The following is an 18,350-nucleotide window of genomic DNA, read 5'->3' on the forward strand; positions in this document are numbered from 1 at the left end:
TCTAATATAATAAAAGAGGTAGGGGTGACCAGCGCTATGGAGTGCAGACCTTAGACAATAGTGAAGGTGTAAGCTGCCAACAACCAAACCCACGGAGGGTTAAAGTGTGAAATATATATGAAAGGAGGTTGTAACGGCGCTACCTTAAAGTGAATAAGTGCTTATTGTATGTGCCAACTTAAAACAAAGTGCCAATAAAAACTTGTGTCATAAAAAACGTTTAAAATTAAATAAAGTGCACTGGTGATTTGTGGTGTGACCAGGTTAGTTGGTTAATGGACTGGGCCCATAAAGTGCAACTCAGTAAAGTGCAAGTGCTGTGCTGCATATACTAGACGAGTAAGAAATAATAAGTTCCCAATGTGCATTTATTTTTTAATAATAGCAATTGACAGAAAATAAATTAAATGCATAAGTGAAAAATCGCATAAGACAGTGAGAATAAATTAATCCGTGCCGTGCGTGGAATTTGTAATGCCACTAAAGTGAAGAAAGTGCTAAATTGAATAAAAGAAAGTAATAAATAAAATTGGGGTTGCAATTATGTTGTACATCCACTAGATGTCGCCCCTAGATATACGACCTGTACTTAAGGGAAGAGATGGTCGGTTTCTTCCGGGGTTCTCCAATGGGTCGAACCAGGCTTTTTAATACCTCAGGTTAGAAGAAAGAAACCCCATGATGTAAAGTATATCTGTAGCGTGGAAGAGAGAGCATAAAGACTCACGTTTGAGGCTGTCTAGGATCAGCGGTGATGGCCGGGAAGCTTCCGCGTTCCACGGCCCAGGCTCCGAAAACCGGAAGTGACTAAATGACGTTACGACTCCGCCCTACGCGTTTCGTCATGTGACGTCTGCTGGAGCGGCCGTTACGAAATGACGTTACGGAGTCGTAACGTCATTTCGTAACGTCATTTCGTCACTTCCGGTTTTCGGAGCCTGGGCCGTGGAACGCGGAAGCTTCCCGGCCATCACCGCTGATCCTAGACAGCCTCAAACGTGAGTCTTTATGCTCTCTCTTCCACGCTACAGATATACTTTACATCATGGGGTTTCTTTCTTCTAACCTGAGGTATTAAAAAGCCTGGTTCGACCCATTGGAGAACCCCGGAAGAAACCGACCATCTCTTCCCTTAAGTACAGGTCGTATATCTAGGGGCGACATCTAGTGGATGTACAACATAATTGCAACCCCAATTTTATTTATTACTTTCTTTTATTCAATTTAGCACTTTCTTCACTTTAGTGGCATTACAAATTCCACGCACGGCACGGATTAATTTATTCTCACTGTCTTATGCGATTTTTCACTTATGCATTTAATTTATTTTCTGTCAATTGCTATTATTAAAAAATAAATGCACATTGGGAACTTATTATTTCTTACTCGTCTAGTATATGCAGCACAGCACTTGCACTTTACTGAGTTGCACTTTATGGGCCCAGTCCATTAACCAACTAACCTGGTCACACCACAAATCACCAGTGCACTTTATTTAATTTTAAACGTTTTTTATGACACAAGTTTTTATTGGCACTTTGTTTTAAGTTGGCACATACAATAAGCACTTATTCACTTTAAGGTAGCGCCGTTACAACCTCCTTTCATATATATTTATATCTAATATAAAATACAAATAATATATCTCCAGAACAGTAACCTCTCATCCTGAGAATAATAAATAAGAAAACCATTCTCTCCCTCCTAGAACAAGAAAAATTACAACGATGATAATTAAGGATCTCTATTTAATAACGCTAACCCCCCCCCCCCCCCTTTCCGGATTTTATAACTTAAATAAAAAGATTTAATACATTTTTATATAGTAATTGATCAGATAAATAAACCACTACTGGAAAATGATTTTAAATTAAAAATAATGAAAAGGTTTTTTTAGATGTTGTTCTATTGAATTTTTATATATATCGCAATATATGTGTTTTTGTTGATTGTTTGTTTAATATGCACTGTATAAATTTATGTAGCAATAGACTCATTTGTATAATAATCATGAGCATAAATAGCCGAGAAACACCACACTTCCGGGAGAAAGATGTAATCGGAATAATTAAAATTATTAAAGAAATCAAATGCTGAATAGCCCATTCGGAATATAGTCTTGCATATGAATACCGGGGAGTAAATAGCAGAATTATATCATAAAATGAATAAACTGATCATCAAAAATATATATAACACTTTCCAAAATGGGGAAATAAGCATATCCGGTCCGGGATCATATAAGCGCATTACCTCCCTGTGTTGTTTATCCCTTGATGAAGTCACGTGAGACAGTGACGTAACGCGTAGTAAAGCGCACACCGGAAATGACGTACGGGACATTCAAACAAGTCCCTCGGCTGACAGCATGAACAGATTGCAGAGGATTTAACTGAGACTATTTTTTAAAAAAAATAAATACTTGAATTTACTACACCATTATGGTCCATTCTTTTCTGAGACCATAGTAAAAACTGCGAGGCAGAGACAGAGTGTGATAGAGGACACCCTGACAGCACCCTGCAGTACCCCAGAGGAGTGGAAAATTTGTACCCAGGATCCCGCAGAAAGTGGAGTAATCACACTGTTAATGATACTAAAGCGTATTATTTACAGGAGTAAGGTGAGCGGTTTGCACACCTAGAGGTGGTTAAACACTGAAGAGCACCATCACTCGCGTAGCTAAGAAGTGGATTAGAGGATACAGAGTTTTTATTGGGACATCACCACGTTTTTTAACAATGAAGCACTGCAAAAAATTGAATTGATTTGACTTGAATCTGAAGATTATATGGACTTTTATTCACTTATATGAATTACACTGTTTAATGGATTAATTTATTTGAAATGGCACTGGCACTTTGATTTATTTATACACTATTATTCTTTAGATTGTATCTGTACCTGTGCACAACACCATTTTTGTACTATAGATCCATTCAAGGAATTTATTTGAAGTTTTAGAATATGGCACAATGTATCATCAATTAAGTTAATGCACAACTATATATGCACTTTATTTATACGCCTTTGGCATCATTACACAGCACTACAGTTAATAACTACTATATGCACTTTACTCAATATTTATTTATTTCATCTAAGTCACTGGACACTTTTGCTTTTTTAATTTTAATATCAAATCTCTTTTATATTTATTTATTGATTTATGCACATAAGACAGCACCTTCATACATAAAATAATATAGAAGAGCAATTGTGATGAATTGATTTTATATAAATTTTTTTGGTTTGCACACTAACATCAATGTATATAGTGTAACTCTACTGATCATTTGCAATATCCCTAAATCGCAGTATTCCCCCCTAAGATTCCTTCGGGGGCCCACAGATCCCCTAAAGGTGGCAAAGGTACTCCCTTTTTCCACCTACTGTGACAAAATTGTTGTGCGTCAGTGGAGTTGTTCTAAGCGCAATAATGGTAACCACACATGGTGTGGCTAAAAAGCTGGTCTGCGGATCAGTCTACTTAAAAGGCTCTACAGATCTCCCCTTTACAGGGGACCTCCTATTTGGGTCTTTGTTGGAATCCGCTAAGGACAATTCACCGCGTAATAGACAAGACCCTTATTTTTCAGCACACAGGTGTCCCCTTCGCGCCTTCGGCACGCAGGAGCAAGGGGTGATTGTGACCATTCCCTCTCGGGAACACTTTCAGAGATTCTATTTAAACCTGTTTACTATACCCAGAAAAGAAGGCAAAGTATATCCAATTCTGGACCTCAAGGCTCTTAACCGCTTTGTGCGGGTACAGAAGTTTTTTGAATGGAATCCATTCGAACGGTAGTGGCGTCTACAGCAAGGAGACTTTTTGGCCTCTATAGATATCAAGGACGCATATCTACACATCCCTATCTATGCTGGACACCAGCGTTTTCTTTGCTTCGCTGTAGAAGAGGAGCATTATCAATTTGTATTGTATTTGTATAGCATTACCCTTTGGTCTCGCCTCCGCCCCCAGGGTCTTTAACCAAGGTGCTGCCTCCGGTGTGGGGATTTCAGTACTGAGATACCTGGACAATCTCGCTATTGAGGGCGAACTCTCATTCAGCCCTGTTGGACGACTTGACGATCACTGTACAGACTCTGCAAGAGTTCGGTTGGAACATCCAATTAAAAAAAAAAAAATCTGCCCTGATACCTTCATTAAGACTGGATTTTCTGGGCCTGACTCTGGATTCCGCTTTGGCGAGGGTCTTTTTTCCTCCGGACAAGGTGCAAAAGTTGCAGGGGGCGATCCGTTTGCTGTTGGCAAGTATTCTGTCCTATCTGTGGACTTGCATGTGGGCCTTTGGTCTAATGGTGTCCACCTTCGAGGCGGTTCCATTTGCTCAGTTACACACGAGACCCTTACAAAGGGAGATTCCTGTCAAATGGAACAAAGATCCAAAGTCCTAGGACGCTTTGATTCGGTTGATTCACAACACAGACTGCTCTACTATGGTGGCTTCACTCATTAACACTACACCAAGGCAAGTCCTTCCTTCCGTTGTATTGGACGGGGGTAACCACAGATGCCAGCCTGTAAGGCTGGCAAAGAGTGCTGGGGAAGTTATGCGCCCAGGGGTCCTGGACAGTAGAAGAGTCCAAACTTCCGATAAAATATTTTGGTGCTCTGAGAGCGATAAAGCTTTGCCTGAGGCACTGGACAAATCGTCTGCAAGATTGTCCAGTCTGGATTCAATCGAACAATGCCATGGCTTACATCAATCATCATCATCATGGGCACCAAGAGTGTCTTGGCGGCCCGGGAGGTGGCCGAGATCCTGGATTGGGCGGAAAAGTTTGTTCCAGCCCTCTCTGCTGTGCACATCCTAGGTGTGGAGAACTGACAGACGGATTACCTGACTCGTCAGGTGTTGGATCAGGGGGTGTGATCCCTTCCTGAGGTGTTTCTTCTCCTTCTGTGTGTCCCTTGGGGTACACCCGACATCGACCTGTTTGCTTCTCGACTCAACAAGAAGGTTCAGAGGTTCGTAGCCAGATCTCTGGATCCTCTGGCCGATGCCACAGACGCACCACTGGTGGCTCCTTGGAGTCGTCATCGGCTGATCCATGCATTCCCTCCGCTAAAACTTCTGCCGAGGCTTCTTCGCAGGATAGAATTAAAAGGGCTTCCAGTCATTCTGGTGGTCCAAGACTGGCTTCGCCGGTCTTGGTACGCAGACCTCATAAGGTTGGTCGCCGATGCTCCCTGGAGACTTCCTCTCAGGGAAGATCTGCTGTCTCAAGGACCGATCTTCCATCCTGCTTTACAGTCACTGGCTTTAACGGCATGGCTGTTGAAAGCCAGGTATTGAAGGATAGAGGTCTTTCTGATTCAGTGATTCCTACACTACTGAAGGCCAGGAAGTCTACTTCCAGGAAGATCTATCATCGTACGTGAAAATACATTTCATGGTGTGAATCATTGAAGGTGCACCCTCTCTTGTTCTCGGGTGCTAGGGTTTTAACTTTTCTTTAAAAGTGTTAAACAGCGGTTGGCTTTGGTCACTATCACCTCCGTGGGATCTGAATTTGGTATTATCTGTTCTTCAAAAACCTCCCTTTGAGAACATTAGGCAGATTCCTCTGCTTGCCTTGTCTTGTTTCAGAAGGTTGCCTTCTTGGTGGCTATTACTTATGTCCGCAGAGTATCTGAATTGGCGGCTATGTCCTTCCGCTCCCCTTATCTGGTGGTCCACAGAGATAAGTTTGCAAGGTAGCAACTTGGTCATCAGTGCACACGTTCACAAATTCGACAAAGTAGATGTGTTGGCATCTTCAGATGCCTCTTTTGGCCGCAAGGCTCCAGTTGTTCCTGGTTGAGCTCCATGTTACCTGGTTGGCAAAGTTTTTAACCTTGGGGAATTACGTTCTTTTTTTGCGTTTTGTTTTTCCCACCCCTCATGCAAATACTGCTTTGGAACATCCCAATGTTCAAGAAGATATGGAACTGAATCTGTCAGTGAACGATAGAGAAAACTGGATTTTTAAATTACTGTAAAATCCTTTTCTCTGAACTTCATTGACAGACGCAGCACCCACCCCTCTAATTATGAGACGGATGGGTTTTTCTTCTTCTAAACACTGCTTGCAACAAAACTGAAGGCTATAGCAGTGAGTGGGTGTATGCCTGCAGGGACTGCCCCATAGGCGTGGTAAAGCTTTTTCCTGCCTAGTGTCCTACTCCTGTAGGGGGCAGCATACCCCAATGGTCAAGAAGATATGGAGCTGCATTTGTCAATGAACTTCAGTGAAAAGGATTTTACGTTAAGTCAAAAATCCAGTTTTTACCTACCTTCTTCATAAGGAAGGGAAGCAGTAGCCAAGAGCCGAAGTTGTGAATTTACAGGAGACAAAGCCAGAGATCATCCAAAGCTGCTTTTTTTTTTTTTTTTTTTTTTTTTTTTGGAAGCTCTTGGGTGGATTCCTTTTTTAAAAGGGTGTTAAATAAGCCAAATACAACTAATTAGTTAACCGCCAATGCTATTCAGCAAATATTGCAACATTATTCGTTAAGAAGTATACCTCTTAGCAGCCATAGTCATCCAGATTTTCTTTATGCATCTTTCAAATATTGCAGCCTCTTAACAAATTATTCTGCACCTTGAAACTTTGTTATTGTGCTTTAGTGATTAGAGTGGTGTCTATGATAGGAAGAGAAGCCCTGAAAACATTAAAGTGTTACTAAACCCAGGAGCCTGCATTTACTACATCTGGTCTCCCACAGTACACAGAACATGGAAATGCAATCATTTTAGTAATTATAATCTGCTAAATACCTTTTCTCATCAGCAGTATGTAGCAGTCTTGTGACTTCTATCAGTGTCCAGCCTAGGACTGTTTAAAGCTTGTAGGAGGAGTTTTCATTATCCTCTGGCTGTCCTGTGAGGCTGCATGACCCATGACCCTCTGAACAATGCTAATTGGCCGTGCTAATCACATGCACCCTCCCAAAAAAAAAAAAAAGAAAATCTCTAGCAGTACACACCAAACTGAGCATGTGTAGAGAGCCTCTTGGGGCTCTGTACTATCAGCAGATGGCTTGGGGACAGTAAAAGAAGGGGAGCATCAGAGAAGACCAGATCAAACAATGCTGAGGATTAAAGCGGTAGTATACGCATTTTTTTAACTTTTACCTACTGGTAAGCCTATAATAAGGCTTACCTGTAGGTACAATTAATATCTCCTAAACCTGCACAGTTTAGGAGATATTTGCCCTGCATGCTGACGCTAGCGGCGCATGCGCTCTGAAGGTCCGGCGGACCTTCAGAGTTCCTTGCCGGGCACTTGCCGGAAAGTGACTCCTGCGCACATGCGCGGGAGTCACGTCATCGCGGCTCCGGCCTCTCGCAGCGCCAGGGCCGCCGAATGCGAAAGAGAAGCTGAGGGAGCAAGTCAGCTCCCACAGCTGTGTCCGGGGGTCCGTGTCGGGGCTTCGTTTTAAGGTAAGTATTTCATAATGAGCTAGTATGCGATGCTAGCTCATTATGCCTTTGTCTTGCAGGTTTTGGTTTTTTTTTTTTTTTTTTTTTTTTGAACCCTTAGGTTCCACAGTGAGTATAACAAGCATGCTTTACTGCATATAAAGACTGATTTTACTGTTGTAGATTTAGTAACACTTTAAATATCCTTGCCTGATTTTTTTTGGAGGTTCAGATTCACAAGGTGAGGAACTATACAGTTAAACAGTATAATGGCCATTATCCCACAAGATCAATACCAGGAACTCTTGGGGGCACTCTGCAGGCAGCTTGTGTCATCTGAGTTCAGAAACAAAATATTTGTTGTTCGGTAGCAGGGTATGTTTAAGCACAAATATTTGGTGTAGCTTGTTGAACATGACAGCTCAAAGACATAAACTGTGAAAATTGTTATTCGGAAAACTTGTTTCCCAATTCTAACTGTCATAAACATGTGGAAAATATTGTCCTTCCAAAGAGAATTGGAGTTTACAACCAAAACACTGTTAACTAATGTGTCGGAGCCCAGACACTGAAAAGCTATAATTTATTATAGATGACAGTATAATAACCGAGCAAGGCATCATAACTCGCACAACAGAAACATTTTCATCTGATAAGGGTTTCTTTGCGGCGCACAGACTTTAATGAAATACTCGTTGTGAGAAATAACACCAAAGCTGAATGCATTGTCCTTAACCGAGTATTGTAGACAGCCGCTCGTGTTTATCAAAATAGATCTTTAAAAAGACTTGTAAAAGGAACTGATCAAATCAGAGGTGATCAAAGAAGACTATATGGGGGAAATGCAGGACATTGATGGACAATTCAGCCATTAAAGTCTCTATTGACAAATGTAACATCTAGGAAGTACGCCAGATTCGACAAATCCTGTAAAAGGGCAATTGGATTAGGGTGTGAAGATCTGCCTCTAATCTGCTGAGAACATCTCTTATTATGAAAGATTGGATCAATGAGATAAAAGTAACGGTTGTCTGTATAAAGTAAGTCATATGTTGTCACAGTGGTTTTTTTTTTTTTTTTTTCTACTTTTAGCACTTTTTTGGTTTAATAACATGCATGATTTTTTTTTTTTTGTACTTTTTTAGATGCATTTTTGCACTTTTCAACTTGTAGAATAAAAAAATACATTTGACAAATTTAAATTTTAATGCTAATGCTTTCTAGGAAAAGTTAAACAAAATTAGTCAGAGGGAAGTCAGTGGAAGCTTGTAATCGTTAAAGCAAAACTTTTCATTTTTTTTTTTTTGGGGGGTAGAGTAAGTAAGGGGGTTATGCAATCGCTCCCAGCTGAGAAAGGACGGTCTGCTGTTGTAAACACAGCAGACCGTTATCTCTAAAATGATCACAGAGCGACTGTGATCCTCCTATATAGGATCACAGGTCTTTGTTTTCATTTCACTAGACCCTCCCCCATACAGTTAGAAAATACTCCCCTAGGATGAGAATTTCCCATCCCACTGCCGGAACAATATTGAGTCAGACTGAGCGCTGTTCAGCCATTCAGAGGAAGCTTTGTACTCTGCAAAGCTACCTCTGATTGGCTAAGGTGGAATTTGTGATGTCATCAGCCCACCTCAGCCAATTTAGAAGATCTTTGTATTAATTTATAGAATACAAAGCTTCTTCTAAATGGCAGAAGAGTACTCATTCCAACTCAATTTTGTTCAGGGAGCAGGGCAGGAAGTTCTCGTCCCGCTGCCAGAGCACAGCACTGTATACTATAGGTAGGTAAGGGCACACAGCTGCTGCCACTGTTAGTGAAGTAAATAGTTTGTTTGGACCAGCTTGGTCCAAATGATCTCTTTAAAGTTAAATGAAATATGGTGATGGTGATCAGCTTTAACCACTTCCTGTCCGCCTTATAGCAATTTTACTGCTACAGATTTGCAGCTGTGCACCAGATCACGTGTGTGTGTGTGTGTGTGTGTGTGTGTGTGTGTGTGTGTGTGTGTGTGTGTATATGTATGTATGTGTGTGTATATAGATAGATAGATATATAGATAGATATGATCCGGGGGGTGTGCATACTGATGTCCTCTGGCACCCGCTGGTCATCAGGGAGAGACCAGAACTGTGATCTGCCTAACAGGGAGGAAGTGATGGAGTTTGTGTCCCTGCAATAAATTGCATCTCTTCCCCTAGTAAAAGCACCGCACAGAGTGTAATAAAAACACTGGCTAGGCACACAGCTAACCCTTTGATTGCCGCTGATGTTAACCCCTTCCCATTCAGTGTCAGTACAGTGACCGTGTATATTTTTAGCAGTAATCACTGTATTAGTGTCAGTGGTTCCCAAAAAGTCAGTGTCCGAATGTCCACTGCGATATTGCATTCCCGCTATAAGTTGCTGATCGCGGCCATTACTACGGCAGAAAAAATGAATAATTACAACTATCCCATAGTTTGTAGACGCTATAACTTTTGCGCAAACCAATCAATATACGCTTAATGGGGTTTTTGTTTATATATGTTTATATATGTAACAGAATACATATTGGCCTAAATTCATTTTTATTGAATTTATTTTATAGTAGAAAATTTATATATTTTTTTCAAAATTGCCCGTCCTTTTTGTTTATAGCGCAAAAAAATAAAATCACAGAAGTGATCAAATTCCACCAAAAGAGAGCTCTATTTGTGGGGAAAGTGTTGCAGGACCGCGCAATTGTCAGTTAAAGTAATGCAATGCCATAGTGCAAAAAATGGCCTGGTCAAATTGCAACACTCTAAACAAGTCCCAAATAAAGTTTTTACGGGATGCACAAGCTTCATAAAGTAAAAAAAAAAAAAAACGTTCCTTCCCTTCCCGGTCTGAGCCACATCCTCCTTCATCTGTGTCTCCCACACTCTCCTTTCCAGTCACTTTAGCTCACAGTAGGAGGGTTTCAGTAACCGAGGCAATGCTGCCAATCTACAAAGTGGTCGACAGAACTAGCCACACTGCCTGCAACAAACATTTTATTCATCCCATTGTAGTGCAATAAGAGACAAGGCGTCTCTTGGAGTATCAGGGGGTCAGTAATTTTAAGATGTACAGCCAAAGCTCGCTTAGCTGTACATCCCCTATGGAAGTGAAGTTCATTCTGCACTCCTGTGACCCATTTTCAGCAGAGAGTGGGCTGAAGTCTAATGCCTCATACACATGCAACGATTATTGGCCGACCGATCGTCCGACTTTTGTCCAGAGTTGTGTTTTGTTGGTTGGAATGTGCCTAGACTGCACACAAATTTTCTCGGCCAACAAAAATCTACTTCTGAAGTGATGTCATGTGCTGGTTTACTTTCCGTTTGTTTTTTCTTCTCTGAGCATGCCCAGTCTTGCTCATCAGATTTTTGTCTGCCGAAATCTGTACTGACTGACGGAAAATTGGCCGTTGTGGTGTTGGCCAACTAAAATTTTATAGCCTGCACACCAGATTTTTTTCGGCCGAAAAGTCGGAGTCGGTTGTCCGAAGCATTATACGAACAAGCCGAAAAACGGCCGATCGGACGTTGGCTGAAAATTCCCGGCCAATAATTGATGCGTGTGTACGGGGCATAAGTGTAACTGGGGAAAAAACCAAACCCCATACTTTTTTAATATCACATTGATAGAAGGTTCTTGCCTCTTAAATAGCTGGGAAAACACAGTATTGTGTACGATGGTGAACCAGCAGATCTCATTTTCTTACACATGGTAAAGCTAAACATAAATTAAGATCAGATTGCTGTTTGAATTGCAGCGATTATAACACTGTGAACTGATTGGCATGGGAAGGCTCATCTGGTTAAAATGCTGGGTAAGTAAGCCATGGAAACAACGCCTCGTAAAATGTTTCTCTGCACAAATGGAAGTATCTGAGGAATTCAGTCGAGCTCAGAGCAGTTTGATTAAAACTCCAACGTAATAAAAAGAACAGTAAAATAATTCAACATGTTCCAGAACAAACATCGCTCCCTCTTCATGTCATGCTGCTCCTCTATTGAAGGGGGTAAATCCACCTTTACACACAAAATTCCCAACACCCTCCCCACTCCTCCAGTATTTTCCACCCACATCTGCAAGAAAACTAAACCATACACTTTTTAACTCCAGACACAGCCGCAGGGGCAGCATAATGCTGGCAAAGTCCAGCGGTAAATGGTTAGCATGGTCACTTGACAGCCCTGGCCAACTGAAAGCTTGTTCTTCTGTCCCGGAAACAGGAAGAAACTTTAATTGTCCAGCGCTGTCACGTGACTGTTCCGACCAATTTTTTTAAAAGTGTATAGATCAGTACACCAGGTGTGAGTGGTGGAAGATTCTCAGTATAGCAGTTGAGTGCAGCGAGGGCTGGAGGAGTGGGGATGGTTTGAGGGCTTTAGGAATTCATATTTAAATGTTTGATGTAAAGGAGGCATTTACCTTTTATTTTGGATTAAAGCTAAAGACTATGGTGGAGAAAATCAAAACTTTTGACTCAAGATGGAGTTCTTGCTGCTGGACTGAGCAAGTGATACAGGAAGCCAGTGGGTAATGCAATCATGGGAAAAAAGATAAAAGAAAAGGGGCGCACCGACCTAGTGCATCACCACTGGAAGCATTTATTAAAATATTAAAAAGTATACAGTATTTTTCTGGCTCTGAGGAAGGGGGTTCTCCCCTGAAACGCGTCAGCCCAGCCATAGCAGCCCCATGCGACACACTGCATGCCATTCAGCTTTGCGTGGGACTTGGGCTACCTTGGAGATTTTATGTGCAATATTGATGTGTGTATTATCACACCTGCCTTGTGAGTATACTGTATACTTTTTAATATTTTAATAAATGCTTCCAGTGGTGATGCACTAGGTTGGTGCGCCCCTTTTCTTTTGTCTTTTTTCCCAGTTTTTTCTGGATACCCTTGATCCTGAGGGGGCAGCAAGACTACAAGCTTCTTCCTATTTGTGTTTGAAGTATACCTTTTTCCTCCATCATACTCAACTCGAGCGCAGGAGATTTGCTTTATTTGGTAATGCAATCATGCCAGGTTCCACCAATTACTGATGCGTTTTGAGGTGGAATGATCTTTTAAAAAGCTTACGATTTACAACCTGCTGGACAACTGAATACATTTACAGTATATTCAGCCACATATTACACCATAACCAAATGACCTTCATAGACATTTACAGTGATGTGTCTTGTGATAATGTATTATTCTACAAGGAGAATTATATTGATGTCCACTCTTGATTTATCAGATCTTTGGTCCATTTTGTGAAATATGGAGGTATACAACCTCCAGCTCAATTTAGTTGTTCTTAGATCTCCCCAGGCGTCTCCAGTAAATGTGTACATAGCTCATGACTCAATTTTTATTGTGCTCCATTTGAAGCATATTTCCCTGCTATCAATTTTTATTAGCTGAGTCAGATTCTCCCTCCCCACAGTGGTATTAAATTTTGTATAGATATCCTTAAGGCAGGAATAGTTTAATTAGAATTGTTTTGATAACTTTTCATTTATTATTAAATGATTAATAATTTAACTAAGGTTGATGCAGAATGCAAATGCATGTCTTTCCTAGATGTGTTGTGGTAATAGTTTTTTTTTATAATTCAAATATACTATCCTGGACAAGAGAAAAGGATCTAAAAACATGCACTGTTTTTAAATGCAAATAAATAAAAAGATAACATTTAAATAATTAAATTAACCACTTCCATACAGAGCAGTTACACCCCCTTCCTGCCCAGACCAATCTTCAGCTTTTAGCGCTCTCACACTTTAAATGATAATTACTCAGTCATGCAACGCTGTACCCAATCAAATTTTTTTTCCACACAAATAGAGCTTTCTTTTGGTGATATTTAATCACCACTGGGTTTTATTCTTTTTGTGATAGAAATAAAAAACTGAGCGAAAATTAAAAAAAAAAAAAAAATTGTTTCTATTAAAAATTTTTGCAAATAAGTAATTTTTTTCATAAATTTGGGCCAAAATTGATACTGCTACATATTTTTAATAAAAATAACCCAAATTAGTGGCTATTTAGTCTGCGTGAAAGATAGTCTACAAGCTATGATGACAAGCATTGAAAATTAATCACACCTGATGTACCGACAGCCTGTCTCATTTCTTGAGGCCCTGAAATGTCAGGACAGTACAAATACCCCCCAAATGACCCCTTTTTGGAAAGTAGACAGTCCAAGGTATTTAGTAAGAGACATGGTGAGTTTTTTGAAGTTGTAATTTTTTCCCACAATTCTTGGGAAAATAAAGAATATATATATATATATATATATATATATATGTCTTTTTTTTTTTTTTTTACACAAAATTGTCATAACAACAAGTTATTTCTCACACACAGTATATGCATACTTGAAATTACACCCCAAAATACATTCTGCTACTCCTCCTGAGTATGGCGATACCACATGTGTGAGACTTTTACACAGTCTGGCCACATACAGAGGCCCAATATACAAGGAGCACTGTCAAGCATAAATTACACATATAATATCCTAGCGACCTATCACACTTTTGAAGGACCTGGAGCACCAGGACAATGGAATTTGCACCCACAAAATTACCCCATTTTTGGAAAGCAAACACCCCAACACATAATCTAGGAGGCATGGGCTGCAGATAGGTACTTTGATGAGCTGCAGATAGGTACTCAGGTACTCTGATGGGCTGCAGACAGGTACTTGGGTACACTGATTGGCTGTAGACAGGTACTCTGGGGACTCTGATGGGCTGGTGACAGGTATTTGGGTACTCTGATGGGGCTGCAGATAGGTATTCAGGCACTCTGGGCTGGAGACAGGTACTCGGGGCTGGAGACAGGTACTCGGGTACTCTGATGGGCTACAGAGAGGTACTCGGGTACTCTGATGGGCTTGCCTTGTCTCAGAAGGTTGCCTTTTTGGTGGCTATTACTTCTGCTTGCAGAGTATCTGAATTGGCGGCGGCATCCTGCCGCTCACCTCATCTGGTGGTCCACAGAGATAAAGTGGTACTCCCAACCTAATCAGTCATTTCTTCTTAAGGTGGTTTCTGATTTTCATTTGAATGAAGATATTGTGCTGCCTTCACTTTGTCCTAAGCCCAAGCATTCCAAGGAAATGGCATTACATTCTTTGGATGTGGTGCGGGCAATTAGTTTACCTGGCGGCTACTGAGTCGTTCAGAAAATCAGATGCTCTATTTGTCCTTACCAAAGGAATCTCGTAAAGGATTGACTGCGTCTGCTGCAACCATATCCAGATGGATCAGACAGACGGTAGTTCAGGCTTATTCACTGAAGGGTCAGGTTTCTCCTTTCCCTGTGAAGGTGCACTCCACTAGAGCGCTGAGTGCTTCCCGGACTTTTCGCCATCAGACGTCAGTGCTGCAAGTTTGCAAGGTGGCAACTTGGTCGTCAGTGCATATGTTCACAAAATTCTACAAAGTAGATCTGTTGGCATCTTCAGATGCCTCTTTTGGCCGCAAGGTTCTGCAGGCTGCTGTCTAAAAGAATTTTTTTTCTCTTTAAGGGTGTGTGTTTTTTTTTCTGGGTGAGCTCCATGTTACCTGGTTGGCTAAGTTTAGCCTTGGGGAATTACGTCTTTTTTGCGTTTTTTTTCCCACCCCTCATGCAAATACTGATTTGGAATGTCCCACAGTTCAAGAAGATATGGAGCTGCGTCTGTCAATGAACGATGGAGAAAACTGGATTTTTGACTTACCGTAAAATCCTTTTATCTGAAGTTCATTGACAGATGCAGCACCGCCACTCTAATTATGAGTCGGATAGGGTTTTTTCTTCTAAACACTGCTTTCAACAAAACTGAGGGCTATAGCAGAGTGAGTGGGTGTATGCCTACAGGGACTGCCCCATAGGCGTGTAAAAGCTTTTTTCTGCCTAGTGTCCTACTCCTGTAGGGGGCAGCATAACCCAATGGTCAAGAAGATATGGAGCTGCATCTGTCAATGAACTTCAGAGAAAAGGATTTTATGGTAAGTCAAAAATCCAGTTTTTTCAGCGTTCATATATTGCTCAGTGTCATCTAAACCATCCCAAACAGTTATGGGTTTAAATAGTAAAAGCTTTCTATATTCCTAATGTTTCTATCCACAAATTCAACATTAGAAACCAAAAAGCTTAGCCATTCTTCATTTACATTGCAGACTTTCAAAATATTTGACCTTTGCTCAAGTAAATTTACACTGAAATTAAATTTGTACTCCTATTGTAGACAATTGGCACTTTCCTCTTGATCTCATGTCTAAAACGGGTGGAATGTTGGAGCAGTAAAGAGATTATATAACTTTTGGATTGTGTGGCTGACAAGTTTTTATCTATTTTCTTCAGCTTTGCTGCTCAGCTATATTTTTATATTTTAAAATGTCACAGTTCTTGCAAGCTCTTTGGCGACCACATTCCTTTGAGACCCTTCCTTTCTCTGAAAATCTCTGTAAAGAGAGGAACTTTCTGCAAGATTTACCTTTTTGATATGCTGAAACATTCAGTTTCTAAGGAACTCCATTATCCTGTACGTCTTCCTAAGCAAATGATATTGGGTCTCCAGAAGCTCATTAGATACCTGTTAAGGAAAACAATGAGCAGGTAACCCCTGTGAGTCTTTTGAAGACATCTAGTCAGAGATGTATAGTAACGAAGTAGAACTACTTAAGTACTGTACTTAAGTACACCGAAATGCGGTATCTGTACTTTCCTAGAGTAGAATTTTTTTCTCCTACTTCTACTTTTACTTCACTACATTTTTTCGATGATTTCGATACTTCTACTCCGATATTTTTTTTTTGTGCTACATAGTTACTCGTTACTTTTAAAAAAATTACCACTGCCAGAACAGTAGATGGCAGGTTGCATAAAGCTCAAAAAAATGTGTATAATGTCATTTGTAAATCAGCGCATACGAAAATAAAGGCTGTGTATAATAAAAGCTGCTATACCAAATCTTTCCAATAAAAAGAAAATCTGAAATAAACAAATAAATGGTGCTACAGCGCTTAAAGTGCATCAAGAAACTACTAACAAACACAGGTTAATCATTTGAATAAATCATTTGAAATAATAAAAAACAATATGATGTTCAAACTTTTGACTTCTTTCTTTAATAACTACATAACATAATACTTGTACTTCTACTTTCAGTACTTGAGTAGAATTTTTTTTTCAAAACTACTGGTACTTTTTACTTTTAGTACTTAAGTAGCAAATTTTTTGAAAAAACTACTTGCAATACTTAAGTAAAAAAAATGTTGAATACTTTAGTACTTCTACTTAAGTAACTTTTTCTGCGAGCACTTCCACTTCTACTTAAGTCACTTTTTGATCGAGCACTTGTACTTTTACTCAAGTAGAAATTTTGAGTACTTTATACAAGTCTGCATCTAGTTATTCCTTGTATTAAAGGTTTTGGTGAGAAAGACCTCCAGTTATGGTTGCACCCACTAAATCTATTTGAAAAGACATATACAGACGGATTTTTTTTTTTTTTAGATCCTAAAACCTATTTACTTGGATATCTCTGTAGCCTAAGTAGCAAAAAGGTGACCAGCCCTATGATAAAACTCAATAAATGAAAAGGACAGCACAACAGTACTTCAAACATAAGGTGCCATGTATAAGAAAACCTTAAACCTAAATCAAGCATGTGACCATCTTACACATAAATAATCAAAATCCTAAAAGTCCATAAAGTGTTTTCTCTTTGAGAGGGTTTTTTTTTTTTCTGGGTGAGCTCCAGTTGTTCCCGGTTGAGCTCCATGTTGCCCTGATTGAGCTCCATGTTACCTGGTTGGCTAAGTTTGGCCTTGGGGAATTACGTTCTTTGGTCCATAAGGTGGATCCCCTGATGACATGCATGTGCATGAAACGCGTATTGAGGAGTCTTGCATGCTGACGCTATGCTGCCGTGTCCTAGTATGGGATTGGTGGCTATTGCTGTAAGTTAGGCTTTTTTTTTTTTTTTTTTTCTGGATGTATACGTACATTTTACTTTGTATATCATTCATTTTACAATAAATTACTATACCATAAACCTTTTTCTCTGGCTCCGTGTGGTGAGAACCTTTTTTTTTTTTTATCAAGTTTCAGTGCGAGAGACTTTCACCTGTGGAAGAGCCACTTGATTACTGGGAACTCTCAAAGGATATTCTGACATTATGCGGTTTTACCAATAGCATTCTGGTCAGTGCAAATTGGGGAAGGAAGCAGCACCGGGGTCACTTTATGTACAAAGGCACTTTTGTCACTTTGTGCAGAGAAGCACTTCTGTCACTTTTTTTTTTTCGTCTCTGCTATTACCTGGGAATATACTGTTATTGGACAATTTTTACACTTTTTGGCATACGTTTTGTACTTTATACACTTTTAGGATTTTGATAGTCTACATATTGATGGCAAGAACTCTATGGGAAGATAAATGACAGACATTCCCCATTCTAAAGACTGATGGAGATTTGAGACATGCCTATGAACTTACAAATGGCAAATGCTCCCCATAGCGTAATTTTTGTTATTAGTTTAGATATTGAGCTTATTTGAAAGTGCACAAAAATGTACAGATTATACATTTGAAACATTATTTGTGTGAATGTAAATAATTTTTATTATTTTGTATTTTTAGTACAATGTACTGTGTTAACCAGTCCTGTTTGTCTCATTTCAGGTGCTGCATTTCTGGCTATTACTACAATATATGCAGAAAGTGGGACTGGTTTTTTAGTCCCTAGTGCTTCTGCTAAGGCAGGTGTAGAAGCTATGAGCAAGTAAGTTCTTCATGATACTCAGTACATTTAATGCTAATAAAAATAACTGCTTCAAGCGCAGCACAGTGGCATAGCAGGCTTCTCTTGCATTGCTGGACTGCTGGGTTCTATTTGTAGCAGTGATAACTCCTGTG

The 18,350-nt window shown here is 40.0% G+C and overlaps 1 protein-coding gene across 1 annotated transcript in view; it reads left to right on the forward strand.

Annotated features, from left to right (window-relative positions):
* The window catches only part of DECR1 (2,4-dienoyl-CoA reductase 1), a 173,397-nt gene that overhangs the window by 134,968 nt on the left and 20,079 nt on the right, over positions 1-18,350 (forward strand). The window contains exon 6 of the mRNA XM_082258792.1: positions 18,117-18,216. Within this exon, the coding sequence (XP_082114918.1) occupies positions 18,117-18,216 (100 nt within the window). The remainder of the gene's footprint in view (positions 1-18,116; positions 18,217-18,350) is intronic.

This window comes from Pelophylax lessonae (genome assembly GCF_965119305.1).
Source record: "Pelophylax lessonae genome assembly, chromosome: 5".
Lineage (NCBI taxonomy): Eukaryota > Metazoa > Chordata > Amphibia > Anura > Ranidae > Pelophylax > Pelophylax lessonae.